Source organism: Asterias rubens, chromosome 2 (assembly GCF_902459465.1).
Source record: "Asterias rubens chromosome 2, eAstRub1.3, whole genome shotgun sequence".
In the NCBI taxonomy this organism is placed as follows: Eukaryota; Metazoa; Echinodermata; class Asteroidea; order Forcipulatida; family Asteriidae; genus Asterias; species Asterias rubens.
This window is the reverse complement of record NC_047063.1, coordinates 20,377,034-20,400,976: the sequence shown is the minus strand read 5'-3', so window position 1 is coordinate 20,400,976 and position 23,943 is coordinate 20,377,034. Positions and strand designations below refer to the sequence as shown.

The 23,943-nt window shown below is 39.4% G+C and overlaps 1 protein-coding gene across 4 annotated transcripts in view; it reads left to right on the top strand.

Moving 5' to 3' along the window:
* LOC117305920 (alpha-aminoadipic semialdehyde synthase, mitochondrial-like) overlaps positions 1 to 22,906 on the top strand; it is a 52,443-nt gene extending 29,537 nt beyond the window's left edge. For 3 of the 4 annotated variants that reach the window (XM_033790808.1, XM_033790805.1, XM_033790807.1), the window contains exons 12-23: positions 446 to 475; positions 6,287 to 6,408; positions 7,201 to 7,330; positions 9,406 to 9,516; positions 13,074 to 13,182; positions 13,634 to 13,710; positions 15,923 to 16,157; positions 17,570 to 17,665; positions 17,808 to 17,923; positions 18,521 to 18,609; positions 19,572 to 19,748; positions 20,343 to 22,906. In XM_033790808.1, coding sequence (XP_033646699.1) covers positions 446 to 475; positions 6,287 to 6,408; positions 7,201 to 7,330; positions 9,406 to 9,516; positions 13,074 to 13,182; positions 13,634 to 13,710; positions 15,923 to 16,157; positions 17,570 to 17,665; positions 17,808 to 17,923; positions 18,521 to 18,609; positions 19,572 to 19,748; positions 20,343 to 20,458 — 1,408 coding nt within the window. In that variant the 3' untranslated portion in view covers positions 20,459 to 22,906. The remainder of the gene's footprint in view (positions 1 to 445; positions 476 to 6,286; positions 6,409 to 7,200; positions 7,331 to 9,405; positions 9,517 to 13,073; positions 13,183 to 13,633; positions 13,711 to 15,922; positions 16,158 to 17,569; positions 17,666 to 17,807; positions 17,924 to 18,520; positions 18,610 to 19,571; positions 19,749 to 20,342) is intronic. The other variant, XM_033790809.1, reaches the window with a different exon arrangement.
* Positions 22,907 to 23,943: the final 1,037 nt, after the last annotated feature.

Below are 23,943 nucleotides of genomic sequence, written 5' to 3'. Positions count from 1 at the left end.
TGGGTAGAGGCAGTTCAAATTCTATGATTTAGCAGCAGGTTTCCAAAACAGTTTTGTAAATGTTAGTTTTGCATTGAGGAATTAATACACAACGGTGTAAGGGTAAAATTAACCTACCGGTATATCCACCCTTTCAAACAAACAAATAGTGTCTTTGAAAAGCAGCAATGACTGTATTTTTGACGTTGTGAGGGTGCTTTCAGAATCGCAATTGCATTTTTTTCTTATTTTGATTGTCCTCATGCTGTTTGCCTGTATAAATTGCCAAAAATGTACTACAACGTATACATTGTTTTGCTTGTTCACAACACATAAACTTGTTTCCAACAAGCCCTCACATTGTCAAAACTACTGCAAGATTCAATTTACAAGTAGTCGTTAGAGTAGTTACTGATTCTAGTATAGGAATAGTAAATGTATATTCATTTATCTCCTTATATATTAGAGAGAAGCAAGCCTCGTTCTATCGACATCAGTAAGTTACTAACCCTCGGGTAACAATTAAACTCTATGTCAATGTTCACTCCTCATACCGCAGCTTAGTACGTAGTTATCAGGTTACCGTAAGAGTATATTCATTCCAATCCTCATGTTTTACACACACATAACATTTTGGGAAGTCGAGTCCCACATCGAAATCAGACACTCCTCATAAACAGTGTGTAGAATGCGTTCCCTTTGCGTCAATTTCGTTTTCGTTGTCGCTGCAGTGTGACCAGCCCTATGTAGCTGTTGGGCAACAATAACAACCCTGTTCAGTTGAGTGTCTGATTTTGGTATCTGGCATCACATGGAGTCCTCCAAAATAAGATTTTAAAAAATCCCATAAATGAATGATTCGGCACAGTAAAATGCCCTTCCCCCCATTTATGTCTTTGCTCCCATTTGTCTCCTCCTCCACTCCCAGTTGAAAATGTTTGTTCATGCTTCTGCAAAGCCTATACCATATAATTATAGTGGCTTGTAGCGCTCATATCCAATCGCTCATTGATGCTCAAGGCGCTTCAACATCTATAGTAGTCTTGGTTCCAAGACCATTGGTGTTACGTGGTCACACACAACCAACGTTCCGACAGCAAAAACTGTACACGCTTGTAATGAACGAACGCTAGCGGGCGCTCTGTTTCTCTGATTTCCGGATCTCACCATGTCCTGTGCTCAATCTAAATCAGAGAAACAGAGCACCCGCTAGCGTTCGTTCATTACAAGAGTGTACAGTTTTTGCCGTGCATAATCGGAACGTTGGTTGTGTGTGACCGCGCAACACCAATGGTATTGGAACCAAGACTACATCTATAGTAGTGTGGAGATCATGTACGTTTGAGAAGTCTGAGACCAATAGCATCAAGAAATGGTTTACAAGGTGCTGTTGTGTGTAAGTCTTTGTTCCAGATTCTTTTGTCTGTATTTTACAAGGGTCAGCTATTATGCCAGATGGGTTGATCTAGAAAAGATATTAGCTCTTTCAACCAGGCATGCCATTTCTGCTGGAAACTTCAAATATTCCTGGAAAGGTTTAGAGCGGTCAAAAAAAGAGAGAAAGAAATGTCAAAACTGTCTGAACCTGTAGTTCTGTATTTCTTGTGAGGCACAAAGTCTACCTTCCTGGTTCTGGGTGAAGAATAAGTTCGGAGACCCAGACCAGTGTCCAAGGAAAATCTGTCCGCCGGAGATTCTGTCCACCATATGGGAAATTAACTTGCGCTGAAGGAGGATGAGTCAACAGAGGGCGCTATACGATGTATGGTGGGCCAGAATCTCCTGGGGGACAAGGGTTCTCCTGCTACACCAGCAACCCATTCTTCAAGATATGTTCGCAAATCTGATTTCTTGACACTTTTTTTGCCAATTGTGACAGAGTTTGCAGATGTGTCCCTCGCTGTGCCGTTCAATTGCTTGTATACTAACAAAGTTGCCTTTGTACTTTGTCTTGCATCCCAGCGCTCCCCGTAGTGTGAGCTTCAGTGCCAACCCTGGTCTGTGTTTCATGTTTCTTGATTGTGTCTGTATGAGTGGTTAATTTAATTTCTTTTACCACACTTCTGGTGCAGCAAGCTCTTTATTTAGTGAAGTTTGTTTGTACTATGTGAGTCAAGTAGCTCTGCCATTCTAATTTCAGGGGGTGGGGGGGGGGGGGGGTTAGTCAATTCTTAATTTTTTTCCATCAAAGAGATTTGTACACCAAGCCCTTTTTAATTACATTGTGAACTTGTCATGCAGCTGCTATGGGAAGGGGGGGGGGGGGTGGTCTGTACGAGTATTCAGATACTTTTTTTTATTTTTTTTATTTACATGTAGTAACCCTCATTAGCAGGGCCTGTTACCACCAAATTTCTGCTCTAGCTGTGTAGGCACAGAATGTTAGGAATTTTGAGTTTATGCATGCGCACAATCAGAAAGTCCCTCTTAATCTGCAAAATGCACTTGAAATTAAGCAAAAAAACCTGCTTCTGTGAGACCAGCTGTTGATTTCACAAAACTCTCCCTAACTTGAGACTAATCTTAGGACTTAGGATGAGTCCCAACCCTGCACTGTAGCATGCAGACCTTAAGATTAATCCTAAGTTAGGACGAGTTACTCGTCCTTACTCGCGAGATAAGACGAGTCGTAACTCTTTGTGAAATCGACGGCTGATTCTTTGCTTGTGGTACCAAGCCACAACATTGGGCCATGTCCAAAAAACACAATTGTGACGGTTTAATTCTTCCTGATAATCATCGAAGGGGCGGGGGATTGGGATTGTTTCGAAAACAATGAATCGCATTACACAATACATTATGCCAGATGAATCATGCTCTCATATTCCACTTTCAATCTGACATTTCCTCGTTCCTTTTTAAAGATGAAGGTCACACATCAAGTCAAGAGCTGAACCAAACGTCTATGGCTCTTTTAGAAAGCACAGCTTAGCAGCCATCTGTTCAAGGCTTCCTGCTGAAGGACCATACCGAAAGTGTACATTAAAAAAAAAATATATGAAAGATCCAAAGTCGAAGTTGAAGACGCGGTTTAAAAAGGACCTTTTATACCCCAGACATGCAGCTTCTGCTACTATGGAACTTGACCGAGAGAGTTTGCCAATTGTGCGCCAAATGTGGGAGGATCTCTATGAGCGTGGTTGTTGTCGTGGTGGGATCGTCTCGGTCGGGTAGCTACATTCTCTCCCCACGCTAAGATTTGTGCTAAGAAATAAGAGTAGCCGGGTCGTGGCCAACAATAAGGGGGGCAAAGTTGTAGTGTGAACGCCAGTATCATACAAGCACTGTGGTAGCATTGTAGTGAGATCTCTGTGGTGGTAATTGATACGCAGCATCGACGGCAACCATTAAGAAACAAACGCTTGGTCGACTTTGTCTAGGTGTTATCGCGGTAATGTAGCAACGAGTCAGCAACGTTTTTGAGATCGGGTTGACCGGTTGTGACCTCAAATTGTCAATGTAACACATCCCAGGTTGAATACTAGTAAGGTTTCTGTTCGATCACGCATTCTTTTCTGTGTGTTTATGTCTTGTAATTACAACCCTGGCATGTGCTTCTAATCCCTGCTTTGCTAAATGCTCATAATAAGTTATAGGTTAAATGCGCTACTACTTGTATGGGCTACAGGCTTACCTGCATCATCATGACACACTTTTATTTAGTATCTCCGCTTATGTTTGAAGTTCAATAATGCTTGCTGAGTTTCAGGACTCAGTTCACGTGCAATCCAGTTTTAATAGAGATTAGTTGAATCACACAGCTCATGCACAGTTTGACTGTTATTAAGGTTAAAGACACTGGACACTATTGGTAATTGTCAAAGACCAGTCTTCTCACTTGGTGTATCTCAACATATGCATAAAATAATAAACCTGTGAAAATTTGAGCTAAATTGGTCTTCAAAGTTGCGAGAAAATAATGAAAGAAAAAACACCCTTGTCACACGAAGTTGTGTGCTTTCACATGCTTGATTTTGAGACCTCAAATTCTTAACTTGATGTCTCGAAATCAAATTTGTGGAAAATAACTGTACTTCTTTCTCGAAAACTACGTCACTTCCGAGGGAGCCATTATTCACAATGTTTTATACTATCAACCTCTCCCCATTACTTGTTACCAAGTGAGGTTTTATACTGATAATTATTTTGAGTAATTACCAATAGTGTCCACTGCCGTTAAGCGTAGCTGTTTGTCAAGACCTTTGTGGTTTAGATAGAGCCGATATCCCAAGCGCCTGGAAAAGAAGACCACGCACCAAGTGGCGTCAGCCACGAGGGCCTTTTACAACTGGAGTGTGGTTTGTTATGTTGTTTCTTAATAATCTCGATGTTTGCTACCAAATCAGTAGCAATAGACCAAACCAATTAGAAGCAACAGGGGTCAGCGGGTCAGCCTACATTAACAGAATATGCACACTTTCTGGGAAAACGAGGGAAAGTCCGCATTTTGATATATTCATACAAGTAATAAATATAAAATGCCTTGTGGCTTTGCCTTTTCAATCATGCAAGTGGTCTTCCCTTCCAGTCGCTTGGGATAGTGGCTATATGAAGTTGTCCAAGCTGCGAAGGCCTTGACAAAAGGCTAGGCTTAGCCTGAAACAGCTGAAGTTAAGACTAACAAGTGTTGGTTGTACCCAACCAAGCTTAGGTACGGCTTGATAAGTTATAAACCACTGGGAATCTGCGGTCACCTCATCTTTTGTTCTTTCTTTTGTCCGCCGGGTAGTGAAGAACCTCCCATGGATGGTGTACACAAATTTCCTTGTGTATCACCTAAGTCATTAGAATTCCCCTATTGAGACCCTTTGTGTTCCCTGTTTTTGTTCCCTTTTTTGTACTTTTCTCGATCTCCAATAGGTAGTGAATATGAAATCACACTAAAAGTGTATTCACTACATGGACATTACGATGTAGTAAATTATCGTATTGTAATATTTTAGCTTAAGAATACAGGGACGTCCAAGTTACTCCAAATGACAGGACAGAATCTTTTCAAGTATTGGCAACCGACAAACAAATTTCGTCATGTGTTACATTTAGCCTAAAAACAATCTTTACATGCCAGAGAAATTATTTTCAAGCTTGTAATTTACCTCTTATTATTAAGTTTCTTATTGTCTTAACTTTCCCCTGGTTCTGTGATTAAAGGTACACGTTATAACATTCATATGGTTGAAAAGATGTTTTAAAACTAGAATGATCTACACAAGTATCACACAAATTAACAGTATGTCACAAATTAACACGGTCGAAAAATTTGACTCCCATAAATGGCTGATTGCGACAAAGTAAGCCATATTTGTGAAGATCATTGTATGCTACTTTTACAGCATCTTTCTACCCATGTATGCATCTCATATCAAACCGCTTGAATGCTTTTCAAAGACCAACTCGAACGATCCAAGGCAAAGCGTGCCTTTAACATGAAACTTTCTAGTTGTCTTAAAATTTACCTACATTGAGGTTTTCAAAACTCTGGCATTCAATTTTTGAGATGGCAAAATAATTTTATTATTTTGACCTGTCATCACAGTAGTGGATGATGTCATCGATGTTGGTTTCTATGTGGCTGCATTTTGAAAACTTTTCATACACTGAAACCATTTTCAAATTCCCTACCGCTTTGGCTTGAGGGCTCAAACAAAATGCCTGGATTATTTTCACTTTCACTTCCAGTTTCAACCGGAAGACAAGGTCAAATTGGAGTCATGTCAGTTCAACTTTTGCTGAGCTTTTATGAAGACCTTTCATGTAGAATGTTCAAGAAGATTCTGTACTTCAGGAGTTGTGGTCTTTTATTAAGCCTCATCCCACATCTGAAAAACTCATCCACCCCATCCCACTCTGTAAACATTTTGTATCAACTTAAAAGAATATATGAATAATGGAGATGATAATTATAGTATATAATTGCATAGTATAAAAATGTTATACATCTTATATATATATTGCATGTACATGTATCTACCAGTACTCATAGAACAAACAGAAACTTTAAGACAGGTATTGAGTTCTTTAAATTTTGAGATTAACTTATGTTGCACCTCGAAAAAAGTAAGTGTGATTTTGGGATGTGAATTCAATGCTTCTTTTTTGACTTGACAGTATGTCATGGAAAAATATTTTAAAATGTTTTTAAGTTTTAACAATTGCTAGTACACTTCTAGAGTTTCACATAATGTACGCCATTCTCCATGCACATTTAACTTGCATTAATAGGTTTTTTTATGATGAATGCTACCTTCCATTGATTTACTTTGTCGTTATTTGTAATTCCTGTTTTTTTTTTCTTTTTTTCCTACAGAGCGTTCCCAGGGGCCTCTTTCGGTGGCGGTAAACAGAAAGTCTTGATGTTTGGATCGGGTTATATGGCTGAACCCATTGTAGAGTACTTAGCAAGGAGTGACGACATTGCAATAACTGTTGGTATGTGACCATGTATTTGAGTCATCAGTTAGGCGACGCATCCAAGTCCCGAGTCTTTTGGATCAAGTTTGAGTTTCAAGCTTAACAACTTTGAAATATATAACCAAACCTGACAGATGAAGACAAAAACATTGAGATCTTTAACTTTGACCTTCAAAATGTTGAAAACTTTGAACAATCCCTTTTGAAAGTATCTGGACTGATATTTTACTGCGGCAGGCTGTATTGCCTTGATGCCCCTTGCCATTGCCCTAATTCCTCTTGCCATTGCCCTAATTCCTCTTGTCATTGCCCTAATTCCCCTTGCTATTGCCCTAATTCCCCTTGACATTGCCCCGATTCCCCTTGACATTGCCCAAATTCCCATTGTCGTTGCTTTGATGCCCATTGTCTCGGTGCCCCTTTGTCGTTGCCTTGATGCCCCTTTTCATTGCCTTGATTCCCCTTGCCATTGCCTTGATGCCCCTTTTCATTGCCTTGATGCCCCTTTTCATTGCCTTGATGCCCCTTTTCATTGCCTTAATGCCCCTTGGCATTGCCTTGATCCCCCTTTTCATTGCCTTGATGCCCTTTGCCTTAATGCAAAATAGTCCTTAATACCGTGATGCTTAATAGTCGTTGCCCTGACGCCCCTCAGTAGAAATTGTTCCCCATGGTTCATACATGTACCTGCACCTGATAGTAACTGATCAGCAGATTTTCCCTTTGGCAAGCATACACATTTATTTCACCTTCTTTACAAAGTCGTAAAAATCTTAATTAACATATACTGATTTGTTACCTCTCGTGAAGCTTCTGCTGAGAAGCCAGAGGCAGACGCCTTGGCAACTAAATACAACAACACCAGCCCTATGTACCTCAATGTCGCCAAACATGAAGATAAAATGAGCAAGGCCATCCAAGAACATGATATGGTTATCAGGTAAGGATCATTGTTCATTCTATTTAACAGAGAGTCGCTGTCTTTTAAAAATAAAGTGTCGTCGAGGCATATTATACTGCCATAATTGAACTGGTTCACTTAAAGGATTTGGGTACTTTTTCAAAATGTCCATAGATTTACATTAAACTTACAGGGTTTGAAGAAAATGATAGTGGAAAGCTTCCCTTCAAATATTATTTACTGAGGTGCTGTAGTTTTTGAGAAATGAGTAAAACAATGTAATGAAAAAAACGTTATAAATGCTAAAAATGATTTTCGTCTCATGAGACGAATATTATTTTCATGACGTTGTTTTACTCATTACCCAAAAACTACAGCACCTCAGCACGTAATATTTTCAGGGAAGCTTTCTACTATCATCATCTTCAAACTGTGTAAGTTTAGTGTAAATCTGTGGACATTGTGTTTTTTGTCCTACAAAAAGTACATACACCCTTTACATCATCACCCTCTCTATCTGTCTTTTATTTTAATTGAGGAGTTCAGTTCCTTGACTCGTTTTCATAAATTTCAGTGTAGTTGGTTAGCCTTGTCTCACCCTTGTTTGATCTGCTTCATTTGTCCTACAATACGTCCATGTTACTGTACCTTGGTTTTACCCATAATTGTAGTAAATGTTTGTCTTATTAATGACTGTTTTTGGCTTTTAGCCGCCGTATTGCAGTGTTTTAATAAACCATGAATAATAATAATATAGGTTGGGTTAGGGAACAAAATCATCTCGCTTAACCTTGTACCTAAATGTTGTCATTAGTTTGCTGCTCATTGAATTATTGTGTGCTTAGTATACCATACCTTAGTAATTTTGACTTAAAAGTGCATTATTGTTTTGAATGACGGCATTGAAATGAACTGAATTATCAGACATATTCGTTGCCACCATCATTGGGATTTTTTTATGACTTGTTTTTTTTTTATTGGCTACTTTACTAGTATTTCTAGGTAATTTGACAAATTTAAGAATTTGTCCTTTGTATTTCTTAAGCCTCTAGATACTCGTTGCATGAACAGCCTCAATCCGTAAAAGATGTCAAGAATCAGTTCATGTAGAAGTATTGTGAATATTTCAACTTCATTTCAACTTCACTGTTTTTGTAATGGGTTCTCTTTTAAAGGCACTGGACACAATTGGTTATAAAACTCAAACAATTTTTGGCATAAAAAAATACTTGGTATCAAGCAATGGAGAGCTGTTGGAAGTAAGTATAAAACATTGTGAGAAACGGCTCCCTCTGAAGTAACATAGGTTTTTAGAAAGAAGTAATTTCTCACTAAAATATTTTAACTGAATTGGAGACCTCAACTGAGGTCTCAAATTCAAGCATCTGAAAGCACAAGACTCGTGTGACAAGGGTGACTTTTCATTCACTACTCTCTCGCAACTTCAACGACCAATTAAGTTGAAATTTCCACAGGTTTGTTATTTTAAAGGCACTGTACACATTTGGTAATTGTCAAAGATCAGTGTTATCTTTTGGTGTAATCCATCATAGGTATAAAATAACAAGCCTGTGAACATTTGGGCCCAATCGGTCATCGAAGTTGCGAGAAAATTATGAAAGAAAAAACACCCTTGTCGGACAATTTTGTGTGCTTTCAGATAGGAATAAAAGACTTCTAGCTAGAAGTCTTTTATTATTTTAGTGAGAAATTACCTGTTTCTCAAAAACTACATTTCTTCAGAGGGAGTCGTTTCCCGCAATTTTCTATACTATCAACAGCTCTCCAATGCTCGTTACCAAGTCAGTTTTTAAGTTAAAATTTGTTTTGAGTAATTACCAAACGTGTACCTTCCCTGTAAGCATATGTTGAGATGCATCAAGTGAGAAGACTTGGTCTTTGACAACCACCAATAGTGTCCAGTGTCTTTAATTACTGCCTTCTAAAACAAACAAATCATGTTGGGTTGAACAGGGATAACATTGAGTCTAAATTAAAGGTACGTTTAAAAAATCACATCGAGAATGCAGATTGTTTATTTATATTTGCAGGATTCCTCAGAATTTGATTGAATTAAATTTACTAAATACTTTTTTGTCTTCCTTCTCTGTTAGTATGCTGCCCTTTTCCTTCCATCCCAGAGTTGCAAAACTGTGTGTGGAAAACAAAAAGAACATGGTAACTGCCAGCTACGCTTGCCCTGAAATAAGAGCACTACAGCAAGGGTGAGTCTGGGTTCTAGACTTTGCATGCAAGTATTGACCAGGAGTCGATTTCACAAAGCAATAAAGTCCATCCTTAGACAAATGTTCAGTATAACTGTAGAGATTTGTATTTTGACATCACACTTGGCAACTTTGGTTGATTTGCAGTTAAGATCAATCTTAGCTCTTTGTTAAATCGGCACCAGGGCCCAAATCCATACAGCTGTTTAAGAACAAAAACTAGCTAAGCACAACAAAATTATGCTTACCAAAAAAAGGTTACCAGCTACATTACTATTTCATATGTAGAACTTGTGACTGGTATCCTGCTTATTGTTGCAAAGCAGAAGTCTTTTGAACAATATTTTCTGCTTTTAAAATCAGCTCTTTGAAATTGAGCCCATGTTAAGGTCTTATTCAGAATAGCCTTCAAAATTCAGTCATTGAATTAGCCTGAACATCTGACGTCACACTTTGAGGCCTCGTGAATAACACCAGAGAGTGGCCTGTAGCCTAGGTCAATCCTGGTCCATAATCACCTTTCACCTACATTTATTTCACCATTCATTTCATTTCATTTCCAACCCTGCATGCCAACATTACAACAAAGTCATACATGTAATACAAATAAACACTGCATGCAAACGACCGAAAGTAAGCTTTCCTTATCTGGGTTTTATTGGCCCGAACTGATGTTTGTCAGCTGCACCCACATCTCATTCGACCAATTAAAACACGGGTATGAGAAATGACGTCACTGCACAGTTATCCAATGACATCACTGGTTCGGAAAAGCAAGTGCATGTCTTTACCCTTGCGAATATAGACAGGGGGCTCAGTCTACCATTGACTTATCTTGAGTATTATGTTTATCTAACAGTGCCCTGAATGCTAGGGGGCCCAGTCACCATTGACTTATCTTGAGTGTTATGTTTATCTGACAGTGGGTACGTTCAGACGTGGGGTTAAACTAGTCCTTAATCCAAAAGTGCTAAACTAACCCTGCGTGTGAACGCAATATTCTGGTCCACGAGGGTTAATTTGACCCACTGAGCTGGGCTAAACTAAACCAAAAAAATTGGTGGACTAGCCTAACTTAGCCCAGATTTTACGACCAACCCCCCGCTGCGAGGCCCAGTAAACCATTGTTGGAACGCAACTGACCTGCTACTTCCGGTCTATTTTAGCCCAAATGACCGCGGCAACAAAGGTGAGGTCATTCCACATGTATGGATGGATCGGCAGCGAGTATTGGGTGGTGTCTGCATGAATCCATGGAGCTATACTATAATATCTATAATATCTTGCGTCTCTCCGCTGCCTTCCCTTTATGTTACCATTAAGTGTTGGGGCCCGGTATTCCCTTTGCCGAAAATGTTTGAAATGGACGTCGCACGAAAACAAGTTCTCATTTTTAGTAGCACTATTTAGTTTTTAAATTCACTTATTCTGTGCGCAACGCTACTTTATGATAACGAACGGGTTTTGCTTTGAAGAAAGTGGCATCTAATCACAGCTAAGCTACACACACGGGATCGACAATTAAGACCAAAGTTTGGGTTCGAAAACTAGGTTGTATCTGGTTCCTGCCCTCAACAACTTTACGTAACAGTTATACGAGTACCAGACTAATGAAAAACAATTTTTAACGTAACATGAGAATGTGTGTAGGCTACGACTTCTCAATGACTAAGTTGTGATATATTTACAAAAGTTCACACTCGAAAATAATTTGAAGCTTTCAACAACAACGTGTAAATGTTTCGTTCATCGAGGGCAGTGCGGAACGGAAACTTCAGCGGGCACAATAGAATTGCGTTTGTGCTGGGTAGCAAGGATATGAAGTGATTTTGAGGTTTGTAGAGACGATAGCGGATCGAAACCCTGTGGAAAACGCATGTGGACAATGTAACAAACAGGAACCAGCAATGGTAAGGTTCGCCGATGCATGACCCAATAATCAACATCGTGGGCTAGTTTTAGTCCGCTTGACCAGAATAAACTCAATTTTGGACTAAGTCATGTTTATCTTTTGGACACCCGCGGTGCTCGGATTAAGGACTAATTTAACCCCACGTCTGAGCATACCAAGTGCCCTGAATGCTAGGGGGCCCAGTCTACCATTGACTTATCTTGAGTATTATGTTTATCTGACAGTGCCCTGAATGCTAGGGGGCCCAGTCTACCGTTGACTTATCTTGAGTGTTATGTTTATCTGACAGTGCCCTGAATACTAGGGGGCCCAGTCTACCATTGAGGTCGTTCACACGCCGTACTAAAGTTGGTCTAAGACCACTTAGACCAGTTCGGGTTCAACTTTTGTGTGTGTGAACGCAAACAAAGTTAGACCGGATCGGGTTTAAACCCCAAAACTTAAACCATCCAGCGAGGCGGTCTAAGTCTAAACCAGTTCGTGGTTATCTTTTAACACTGCGTGTGGACAGAATGACATCCGGTTTTAACTCACAACGGACGACCCATTGTGTGGTTCAATGCACACGCCCGGGACGTATTTTTTTGTATATGTACATGTATACTGTCGTCTCTGGTGCCGCTTATCGAGTTGGCGAAACTCTCTCGATCGATGTGTGCAGTTTATTTCAACGGTCCAATATTGCTTAAAATCTGAAACAAAATTATATTTTCCAAGCGTTTTTTGTTGAGTGTCCTACAATAAATTGAAACTGGTTTCATGCGTATACTCTACGAGCGCAGCGAAGAAGCATGGATATTATGTATTGCTTCTCACAGCACAGCGCTTCCATCCCATAGTGATCAATCTCTGATATCCCATAGTTATCCATCACCGATCCCGTGGATGTGCTTTTCTATTGCCGTCACCGTTACTAGCGTGCTGTACTTTCAAATTAGGAGAATGAACTGCCGTGGGTGCGAGGCTGTGTGTAGGGGAAATTCCCCTTGGCCAGCAATACCACGTTGTTTGGAAGGTTGGGCAAAAAACTTAAAAAGTACATGTACATGTATTTACGTAACTTGCACGTGTGTAGCTGTGTGAACGAATCGGAATAAAAAGCGCGGCACCAGCTTTGAGAGATTGCAACTTCCAATCGATTGAGGTACAAACTTTTATTAAATCAGAACCGATAGTATAAAACACAAAAAATAGGCGTGTTCTGATTCAAGGAATATGGATAATATTTTGGTGAGTTTTCTCGGCTGTTTGTATCAATATTTTGTTTGTATTAATTATTTGTTTTAGAGCCGTGTTCATGTTTGTTATAAGTGCTAGATCCTCCCAATGGTAGAACTGTTTTTCGCGTTCGATTGAGCCATTTTTATCCAATATATAACATGTTCTGATGATCGTCCAGTGCACTCGGTACGTGAATCTGATGAATAAAACCGGATGTTAGAGCAATGGGGTCGCGTCTACTTTGACCTCTTAAAACCGAAGATAAACCCGATTGGGTTTAACTCTGTGCTGTCTGAACGCAATGGGTTTTTATTTTTACGACCACCCCCCGCTGCTCGTAAAAGTTAAACCGGTTCGGGTCTAAGTTAGTACGCTGTCTGAACATACCCACAGACTTATCTTGAGTGTTATGTTTATCTGACAGTGCCCTGAATGCTGGAGTCACCATTATGAATGAGTGTGGATTGGATCCTGGCATCGATCACATGCTTGCAATGGAAGCATTCCACAGGATCAAGGAGGAAGGCGGAAAGGTGAGATTCTCAATCGGGGATCCAACTGGGGACACATTTCATTTTGTTTGTCTCCCTATTCACTGTTTACCCCTAGCCCTATATAGGACTCTTCCTCTGTACACAGATACAGAGTGCTAACTATTAAGGCCCATTTCTGGGGGCGGAAAATTTTCAAAGCTTCATAACTCAAATCTTGTATATTTGGTTTGCGGTAATGTGTATCTACTTGCCAGGTAGAGCCTTATAAATCTTTAATAGATGTTAAATTTGGCTACCGGGCAATTTTGGGTTGGTAAGCAATGCTCTAGATTTGAAAAGGTCATGGGTTAGAATCCCACCGAAGTAATGTGCCTGTGATTTTTTTTCCCCCACAGAATTCAGGAAAGTACCAAGTATACAGTGCTTACACACATCGTTGTAACCAAAATGAATATTCATTTAAATCTTGTTATTTTATTATACTTTGAAGATTCGATTCTTTGATTCCTGGTGTGGAGGCCTTCCAGCTCCTGAACACTCCGAGAACCCCCTCCGTTACAAATTCAAGTAAGTCCTGAAGATAGCGTCACTGGGATTTTTTTCCTTTCATACTTCTGGTTGTGAGGCCGAGGATTCTAAGAAAAGCCAACTTAATCGCTGTATTAGCCAAGAACCCATTTGTTTCAGTCTTAGATGTGGGAGGAAACCCCCTCTAGACGTACTCCAGGGAAAACCCACACCATAAGCCAGGGACTGAAAAACCCAATCCACATATTGCCCCCAGCGGGATTTGAACCTGGGTCCTAGAAGTGGAAAGCGAGGAAAGATGCCACATGCCAAGCCAGCCACTCATGGTGTCGTTGCTGTAATACATCTATTCACTGTGAATGTGGTTCGAGTACCAAAAGTAGTTATAGGGTTGTTGTCTTGTGCGTATTGGATCATCTAGGGACCTGGTTGTTCCCACATACATTGCGTTAAAGGCAGTGGACACTATTGGTAATTACTCAAAATAATTATTAGCTTAAAACCTTAATTGGTAACTGGGGAGCTGTTAATAGTATAAAATATTGTGAGAAAAGGCTCCCTCTGAAGTAGAGTAGTTTTCAAGAAAGAAGTAATTTTCCACGAACTTGATTTCAAGACCTCAGATTTAGAATTTGAGGTCTCCAAATCAAACATCTGAAAGCACACAACTTTGTGTGACAATGGTGTTTTTTTCTTTCATTATTATCTCGCAACTCTGACGACCAATTAAGCTCAGATTTTCACAGGTTTGTTATTTTTATGCATGTGTTACGATACACCAAGTGAGAAGACTGGTCTTTTGGTCTTTGACAATTGCCAATAGTGTCCAGTGTCTTTAACATTTGAAGGAAACAAAGTCAGGAATTTTAACAATAATCCCACAACTGTTTTTTCTCTGTACGTTTTGCCGTATATTTAACGTCTAGCATTAACCTGTGAGTGTGTACTAACAGTTCAAAACCATTCAACTCCACAAGTTCAACAGAACTATCTGTGCACTGTGTTCTGACAATGCATTCATCCCAGGATATCATATTGCAGACTGGCATAGTGCATCGATCATTTAAAACCCACAGTGAATGGTCAGATAGTAGGAAAGTAGGAGGGGTGACTATGACATGTAGATGCATTTACCACATGGTGTCATATTGCAGGCTAGCATAGTTCATCTATCACTCAACACCACCGTACAGTGGATGATATTAAATGGTCAGACAGTAGGAGGGTTGACTGTGTACTGTGTAGATGCATTTACCACATGGTATCATATTGCAGGCTAGCATAGTTCATCTATCACTCAACACCATCGTACAGTGGATGATATTGAATGGTCAGACAGTAGGAGGGTTGACTGTGTACTATGTAGATGCATTTACCACATGGTATCATATTGCAGGCTAGCATAGTTCATCTATCACTCAACACCATCGTACAGTGGATGATATTGAATGGTCAGACAGTAGGAGGGTTGACTGTGTACTATGTAGATGCATTTACATGGAACACATGATATCATATTGCAGGCTAGCATAGTTCATCTATCACTCAACACCATCGCACAGTGGATGATATTGAATGGTCAGACAGTAGGAGGGTTGACTGTGTACTGTGTAGATGCAATCACCCCATGATATCATATTGCAGGCTGGTATAGTGCATCTATCACTCAACACCACCGTATAGTGGATGATGTTGAATGGTCAGACAGTAGGAGGGTTGACTGTGTACTATGTAGATGCATTTACCACATGATATCATATTGCAGGCTAGTATAGTTCATCTATCACCCAACACCACCGTACAGTGGATGATATTGAATGGTCAGACAGTAGGAGGGTTGACTGTGTACTATGTAGATGCATTTACCACATGATATCATATTGCAGGCTAGTATAGTTCATCTATCACCCAACACCACCGTACAGTGGATGATATTGAATGGTCAGACAGTAGGAGGGTTGACTGTGTACTATGTAGATGCATTTACCACATGATATCATATTGCAGGCTAGTATAGTTCATCTATCACCCAACACCACCGTACAGTGGATGATATTGAATGGTCAGACAGTAGGAGGGGTGACTGTGTAATGTGTATGCATTCATCACATGAAATCATATGTTATCGCAGGCTGGCAGTGTGCATCTATCAATCAGTAGGTGATATTGAATGGTCAGACAATGCGAGTATTATCAATTGATCTATCTATTGTAATCCTATTAATTTTGGTTTTTGTAATCCTGTCACTAGCTGGAGCGCTGTAGCATCCCTTGGTGCAGTCACACGTGACGCCAAGTACCTGAAACATGGTGAAGAGATCTATATCCCACCAGGCATGCTCATGGACCACTCCAACGTCCAGGAGATCAACTTCTTACCAGGGTTCAACCTAGAGGGTTACTTCAATCGAGACTCGACCCAGTATGTCTTTGCTTACGGAATCCCAACGGCACACACGGTCCAGAGAGGAACTCTTAGATACAAGGTTTGTGAGGAAGTTCTGGTTACGGATCCATGCCCGCAACGCACTTCAACCTGCCATGGGATGCTTTGTCATTGCTGGGATCGCGGCAAGGAAAAATCACCATCTTTTAAAAAAATTTTTGTGTGACTTGGGTGTCGTTCTCAACGATTTACACATGATTACTACTAATTGGAAGTTGAATCCTGCAAACTGTGCAGACAATAAGTGAGTTAAGTGTGATAGACGCAGAAACTGCACGGTAGGACCTCTAAAATGTGTACCATCAGCAAAGTTTTTAAAAGAATTTCTGTGTTTACTTTCTATTTAGTTTCAATTATTTAATAACTATATGCTACATAATGGGGTCATGCTGTTTTGTGAGGGAAAGTGTGAAAATCATTGAGGAAGACACTTAATTTGCATAAAAAATTGCAAACTTGCAAATAAAAGATGATCATTTGTCCGTAACTCTATTTACAAAAAATTGCACTGTCTCGACCCAGCAATGGCAGCGCAGCCACCGACAGCGTGCAGCACTTGCGGAATTGGAGCAGTCTATATAAGATTCTATTGCTGACCTTCATGTACAAGTCTTTTTCCGGTTAAGCATCAGAATATTTATCATTTCATCTCTAACATTTTGTTCCTGGAAGAGTCGGCTTTCTATGTTACCCTAATATGAAGCTGGTAGAGTTAAGAACTAGTTAATCATGGGGGGAGAGAGGGCCCTTGCTTCAGCAGCCCCTCGTCTCTGGATTTCTTTACCATCATCGTTGAGGTCATGCTCTAGCATACGTGTACCAGCAGTTAAGAGACAACTAAAAAACCATTGGATGACTTTAAAAAGTCACTAAAGTGATTTGTTTTCATTGTAAGGACTGATTGTAGGCACCTTGAGCATTTGTAATGGATAAGTGCACCCTATAAATGCACGGTTTGTGACGTGTAATTGTCGAGCCGTTAAAAGCACCGGATTCGAGCTGTGGTGTTTGATCAGCAGAGTGTGTGTTCGAGTTCCGGTCGTGACACTTGTGTCCTTAAGCAAGACACTTAACCATAGTTGCTTCATGAAGTTGGGAAGGTAGTAGGTAATGCTTTCTGCTCTACCAGCCAGGCTTCGGATTAATGACACCCAAGCCTACATCTATATGGACTGTAAAGGGGTAACTCTGTTTCAGCTCCAAGAGTAGGTGGTAACGCCCCTAGAAAAAAAGTTGATTATAGCCCACACCTTGAAGTGGCCTCCAGGCCTTGTATGTCTGATGGCTTACAGACATGACATAAGAAGAAAAAAGGAACAAATAAGAAACAAGTTATCATTATCATTATCATGTGTGGTGTCACTTCACCCTGATGAGGGCCTGTAAATGATTCCAGTGTTTACTTGGATTTCCTTTAAGATTTAACTTTTATCTTGTTGTTTTGTGACTCAGGGATTCTGCAAGACTGTCACCACATTCCCCATGCTAGGTCTGATGGATACAGAACCTCATCCAGCACTAGCAGAAGGAACACCGGACATCACATGGGTGAGTTAATCACAAATGAAGATGGGAAGATCGTACCAAAGTTTGGGGGCAAAAACCGAGAAGGCTTGTTTACCATATCAACACAAATCAATACAAATCAAGTTTCCTGCCTGAGCATTATTGATGTTATCTTGCTTTTTAGCATGAGCTGATGTGTAAACTTCTCGGACACGACACACAGACGACATCCAGCAGACTTGAGAGGATTGTGTTTGATAAAATTGGCCAGGATGAGGAAAGACTTGATGCCATCTTAAAGTAAGAAACTCAAAAAAATTGTTCATTGTAAAACAGGCATTTTACTTTTCAGTTGGTTATTGAGGCTCAATGGGATACTTGATGTCACTAGGTGGCAGCAGACTTACTAGGTAAATCCATTGTTCTCGGAATCGCTCCTCAGAACTACATAAATAACGGAAATTTACTTGGTAAGTCTGGTGCCACCTAGCAGTCCAAAGTCTCCCATTTCATCATCCAAAGGTTTTTATGCAGCAGCACCAAGCCTTTGGAACACTCTTCCTTCTCAAATACGTCATGCTATTTCAATATATCATTAAAAACACACCTTTTCCGTACTTATTTCGCTTCTCGGGCTATTTATTTATTTCTCATTGCTTTGTACATGTATTGTAAATATTTAATTGCTTGTTAATCTGTTGTAAAGCGTTGTGGTACCTTTTTTTGTGTGAGAACGCTATATAAATGCTTAGATTATTATTATTATTATTATTATTATTATTATTATTATTATTATTATTATTATTATTATTATGTTGCTGTTGCTGTTGCTGTTGCTGTTGCTGTTGCTGTTGCTGTTGCTGTTAATAGATTTTTTTTCTTCATCTTGTCCAACAGGCTAGGTTTGCTGTCTGAAACAATAGTCAACAAGCAAGGCTCCATATTTGAAACTCTCTCAGCATATCTTAGTCATACACAGAGTTACGGTAAGCATCAAACCTCATGCTAAGTTTGGATTTGTAAGCGTGAATCCAAATTGTTATGAAGCTCATTTTTTATATTACATGTACATGTAACTCCCCTCACATAGATTCTTCATTTTAAAGTCTTGTTGTCCATCTGTTGTCTGTGGTTCTGGCAGTGTGTCTAACCCATCTCCATTTAGTCTGTTTTGTATTCCTTATGATGTCTGTTAATTGCAGAAGTGTCATGGCCGAGCCGTTAAGATCACCGAGTTCAAACTCTGGTGTTTCTGAACAGCAGAGTGTGGGTTGGAATCCCCAGCCGTGACACTTGTGTCCTTATGCAAGACACTTAACCATTGCTTTGTCCTTCGGATGGGGCTTTAAGCCGTTGTTCCCATGTGTTGTGTAATGCATGTAAAAGAACCCAGTGCACTTATCGAAAAGAGAAGGGTTTCGCCCCGGTGGTCCTGGCTGTGCCTGTTATATGCGCTGTAGCACCTTGTAAACCCTTAGGTGCTTTTTAACAAGTGTTCTGCGCCTCTGATCATTTTGTATGTAAGGGGCGCAATATAAATTTTAATTATTATTATTATTATTATTATTACTAACTGATTGGGTCTCAGAATTCATCATTGCAACAACCTATCTTTCTGATAGTTTGTATATACTCAGCGCCTTGAGTACCTTGTTTGGTAGATACGTGCGCTATATAAGACTTCAATATCATTATTATTTGCTTTGGTATTTATGTTCATGTGACCCTGCGGGCTCTAATTTAGTGTGAGAGTCCACAAAACTGCAGGTTTTTTTGTTTATAAGACCATAATTTAATTTGAAAAAAGTTAAAATATCTCCCACGAAAATGCTCCGTGCAAAACCTTTGTAATTTCAAACAAGCATATAACAGAAGTACTACTTTAGGATATACTAAGTTTTTGGGCTGGGGCGACGATATGCAACTGAAAATATTGATGTTGTTTCAGAGAATGGAGAGCGTGATCTTGTGATCATGAAGCATCGTATCGGCGTGGAGTGGCCGGACAAGATCACCAGCACTGAGGAGATTAGTATGACGGTGTATGGTGACGCTTACGGACACTCAGCCATGGCCAAGATGGTCGGATACCCAGCAGCCATCGCGGCCAAGATGATTATGGACGGTGAGTTTTCTTAAAGGATCATAACAGAAGAAAACAAAATTGGTTTTTGCTAACTAAACAGTTGCTGGCAGTGGATAATAGGCACTTTATGTAATCAACCATATACATAAAATGACAAATCTGTCAAGTTTGAGATGGGTCTTCCACCTGGGCCCCCCTACAAAAAAAATAGTGGAAAACCGATTACACATTTTGCATGACATTGATTTTAAAAAAATTAGAAAACGCTTGCTGATGAGCGATAAACTCCAAAAGGGAAATTACGTGTAGTTTTATTCATTTCTCATAAAATGTGACATTTAAGACAAAGATATTTCAAGGGATGTTTTCTAATATCATCATCATTAGACTGTGCAAGTTTTACGTAAATCTGTGATCTTAGACGATTTTTTTTCTTCTTACCAATTCTGCACTGTTCCTTTAATTTAACTCAAGTAAATTCTACTATTTGATCTTAATCATCTCTGCTAGTTGATCTTCGTGAATTCTGAAGGTCTCTTTTGCTTGTTTATAAACACTGGGTGTTTTTTTGTAAAGATATTGTCGCACCTCTTTAAATTTCAACTCTCATGTTTCATCTTTGTGTCCATTCAGGTGAGATCGTGCAAAAGGGTGTGGTCCTTCCGTTCTCCAAGGACATCTATCACCTCATCTTGAACCGACTCAAGGCAGAGGACATCCGAGCTGCAGTACGCACAGTGTTCCACTAAGCGACGTCCTACCAATATCAGCCATTATGAGCTAGTGTCAACTGGTAATTTAACGATCTCAAAACCAAGGATATCTGAACGTCACTAGGCACAGTGTACCACTAATCGAATTGGCTGTAACATCAGCCATTATGAGCTGGCGTCAACTGGTAATTTAACGATCTGAAAACCAAGGAAATCTGAGCTGCAGTACGTACAGTTACCAAAGCGACTTGCTACTCACACCCGTCATCATCAGCTGCGGCGTCAACTGGTAGTTTATCAATCTCAAGAGCTAGGACATCCGAGCTGCAGTAGGCAAAGTTTACCACTAAGCGACTTGCTACTAACATCAGCAATCATGGACTGGCGTCAATCGGTAATTTATCAATCTCAAACAAAGCAATTCTGAGCTGCAGTAGGCACAGTGTACAACTAAGCCATTATGAGATGGCGTCAACTGGTAATTTATCAATCTGAAAACCAAGGACATCTGAGCTTCAATACAATGCAAACAAGTCGCACAGTGTACCATGTTGCGACTTGTTTGCATTGCTCATCATGCAATGGTGTCAGCTGTGAACAGTGTGTACAAGTTAAGGGGGGAGGGCCTCCCAGAAGCATTATCCATTAACTATTGAAACAATAAACAAGCGGTTGTTATTAAATTATCACAATATTAATATAAAGATTATCACCGTTCCAAAACTGAAATTTCCTTCTTCCTAAAGTGGTATTCTGATTATCTTGGGTTTCAGTTCTGTCCCCATGGATACTAATTGGTTTATGAATAGTTGCTTTGTATTATATTTTTCATATATCCGTCACTCAGTGATGCTTAAGGCGCTTCAACATTCAGTATTTTCCTGCAAAATATATTTCACAGATGTTATTTTTTATCAGGCGTTTAGTATCCATACTCTGATCATGTACATAAAAACCTGTTTTTAGATTAACTATAAGCATGCAGTAGGTGTGAAAAGGTATTTTTATGACCTCACAGAATTTCTTTTTTTCTAGCACAAATTTGTTCATCTGAAATTATTTTGTTTTCATTTTGACTTAAAAACCATCGTTTTCATTTTGTATTTGTTGTCAGGGTCAGAGTAAGCATTAGAGTAGTTGTTTATTCTCTGAATTTTTACTACACAATTGTTTTATTAGAATGTAGACTAAAGCCATGTCCAAATTAGCGGCTACAGCAACGGCTATGGCTGGATCAATGCATCATCATGCGATGAAGTATGGGATGTCCATAGCAACACCCCTTAGCAACAGTTGAAGCCGTAGTTGTAGCCGTCAACTCCGATACGGCCCAAGTAAGATTTGATTAATTCTTGGAAACTTTAAACCACCCTCCTATACTTTCTGACCAGTCAATAATATCCACAGGGTTTTTAAAGAGAAGGTACACGTTTGGTAATCAATAATAAAATGAATTAACATTATATCTGTTCAGAAATACTTTCGTTATATGATGAGCACATGAAAGTCAGTTTTGTCAGAGAGTGTCTGGTTTCAGCATTAAGCGCCACATAGCGGGCATGTTTTTTTCCTGGGGATGGTACCAAAGATAAGGCAGGACCTTTCTCGGGTTATCTTTGCTACCTTTTCAAAACACTAACTGGATTTCTGAGGTACTTGCTTAGAAAATGTGATGTGTTAGGATTTATGATTGAGTGTTCATTATTTCAGCAGCATTCACAGTTGACACTGGTCCTCTGGCCAAATGCTTATTTAATATGAAATATGACCTATAGTTGAATAAGCTGGTAGATTAGAAAAATAAGGTACCTGCCGTCGATTTCACCAAACTCTTCCTAAGTTAGGATTAATCTGTAGGTAGGACGAGTTAAGTTTTGGATCCTTAGACGTTAGGACAAATTGAACCCATCCTTAGGAGTAACTCGCCCTAACTCGAGATACCGTGTGGTATTAATCCAAGCGTTTTGTGAAGTCAGCTGCAGGTTCTGCTGACTAGCAACCCCCCAAAAAAGTTAGGGCAAAGCCTATTCAGTAGGCGTGAAATGATAGTGTTTTTTTTTTTTTTTTAGATTTTAATTGTTCACAAACTTCAAGAGAAGTGCAATTTAATATTGTACATGGATTGTATTGCTGTAGTCATGCTATTACTAGGGACTTTTCGTTTTCGACGACGGATGGTTCTGCGACGGTTGTTCAGCTAAACGTTGTCGTTTTCAGCACAACGGAGATTCATCCTAAGATGGTCAAAGCCTGAAGTGGTAATTGTAATGGTTATTTTTGATAAAATTAAAAGAAATATGGCGTTAAAAACAAGTGTACATTGGTTTTTATGGGGCAAACTAGTAGGCCCTACACATTATTTTTGTGAGATGCAAGCTTTCTCTTATTGCCAGATAAAGGCTATGACTGAAGAATTCAGTGGCAATGTATGTGGTGTGCATGATGAGTGTTATTGGAATAAATCAAATGAGAATCATAAAATAATCCACTTATTTGCTCTTTTCTATACTTAAAAGAGTCGTTGTGTCCATTTGATAATTTATTTTAGGGGGTAAAACAAGGTTTTTGGAGTAAATTTAACATATGGTCAGGGTATAGTGTGACACTCACAACAAAATCAGTTATTTCTTTGAATGTTGAAATAGCATTTGAATTAGTGAGCCAAATTCATGTAGAGCTGCTTATTAAGCAGAAAATACTGCTTAACACTTTTCTGCGGCAGAAATGAGCAGGATACAGTCACACCTGTGACATGGTCCCTAGTTCTAGAAGAAAACAACAAATTGTATGTGCTTATAATTTCTATCGTGCTTTTAACAGCAGCTTTTGTTACTGTTCATATTTGTTGTGTAAATGTCATTGCCTTCCCCAGAAAGACTCTGCTGTGGTCAAAACGTCAGTTGAACCACAATTTGGCGCAGAAATTTAGCTGTAGCAGACACAGTCTAAACATTATAGAGGATGTTTGCAAGCTTATATTATTTATTTACCTATAATGAGCAGTGAAACAAGCTTATATACATGGATGTCACAACAAACTTTATACAGTAATTATCTTTAATAGCTATCTCTTTGACAAGCTTGGGGGCGGTATAAGTGGCAACTCACTATTTCGCATAAATTTAGTTTGAGTTCAATTCAATTCAATTCAATTCACTTTATTTCCAAATCCAAACAAATAAACAAAACAATTAGCAGTGAATAAAGAACTATGGTTTACAAGCAAATGGAATAATGATAATACATGAAGTAATACTATAATACTACATTTACAAGCAAAGGCAAAATATAAATTACGGAAAACAAAGCAAAAAAAACATTCAGAGCACAAAGTGATGGAGTTGGAGGGGGCCCATAAAAAGCAAAGCTTGTCGAGTATGGACCCCCTAACGAAAGCAATTAAGCATAACAATCAGTTTACAAAAGGAAACAAACACAATACAGTACGTAGGCGCTAAATAAATACTAAGCAATAATTAAGAGATGAACATGAAACAGATAAACAAAACCAAAAAAAACCC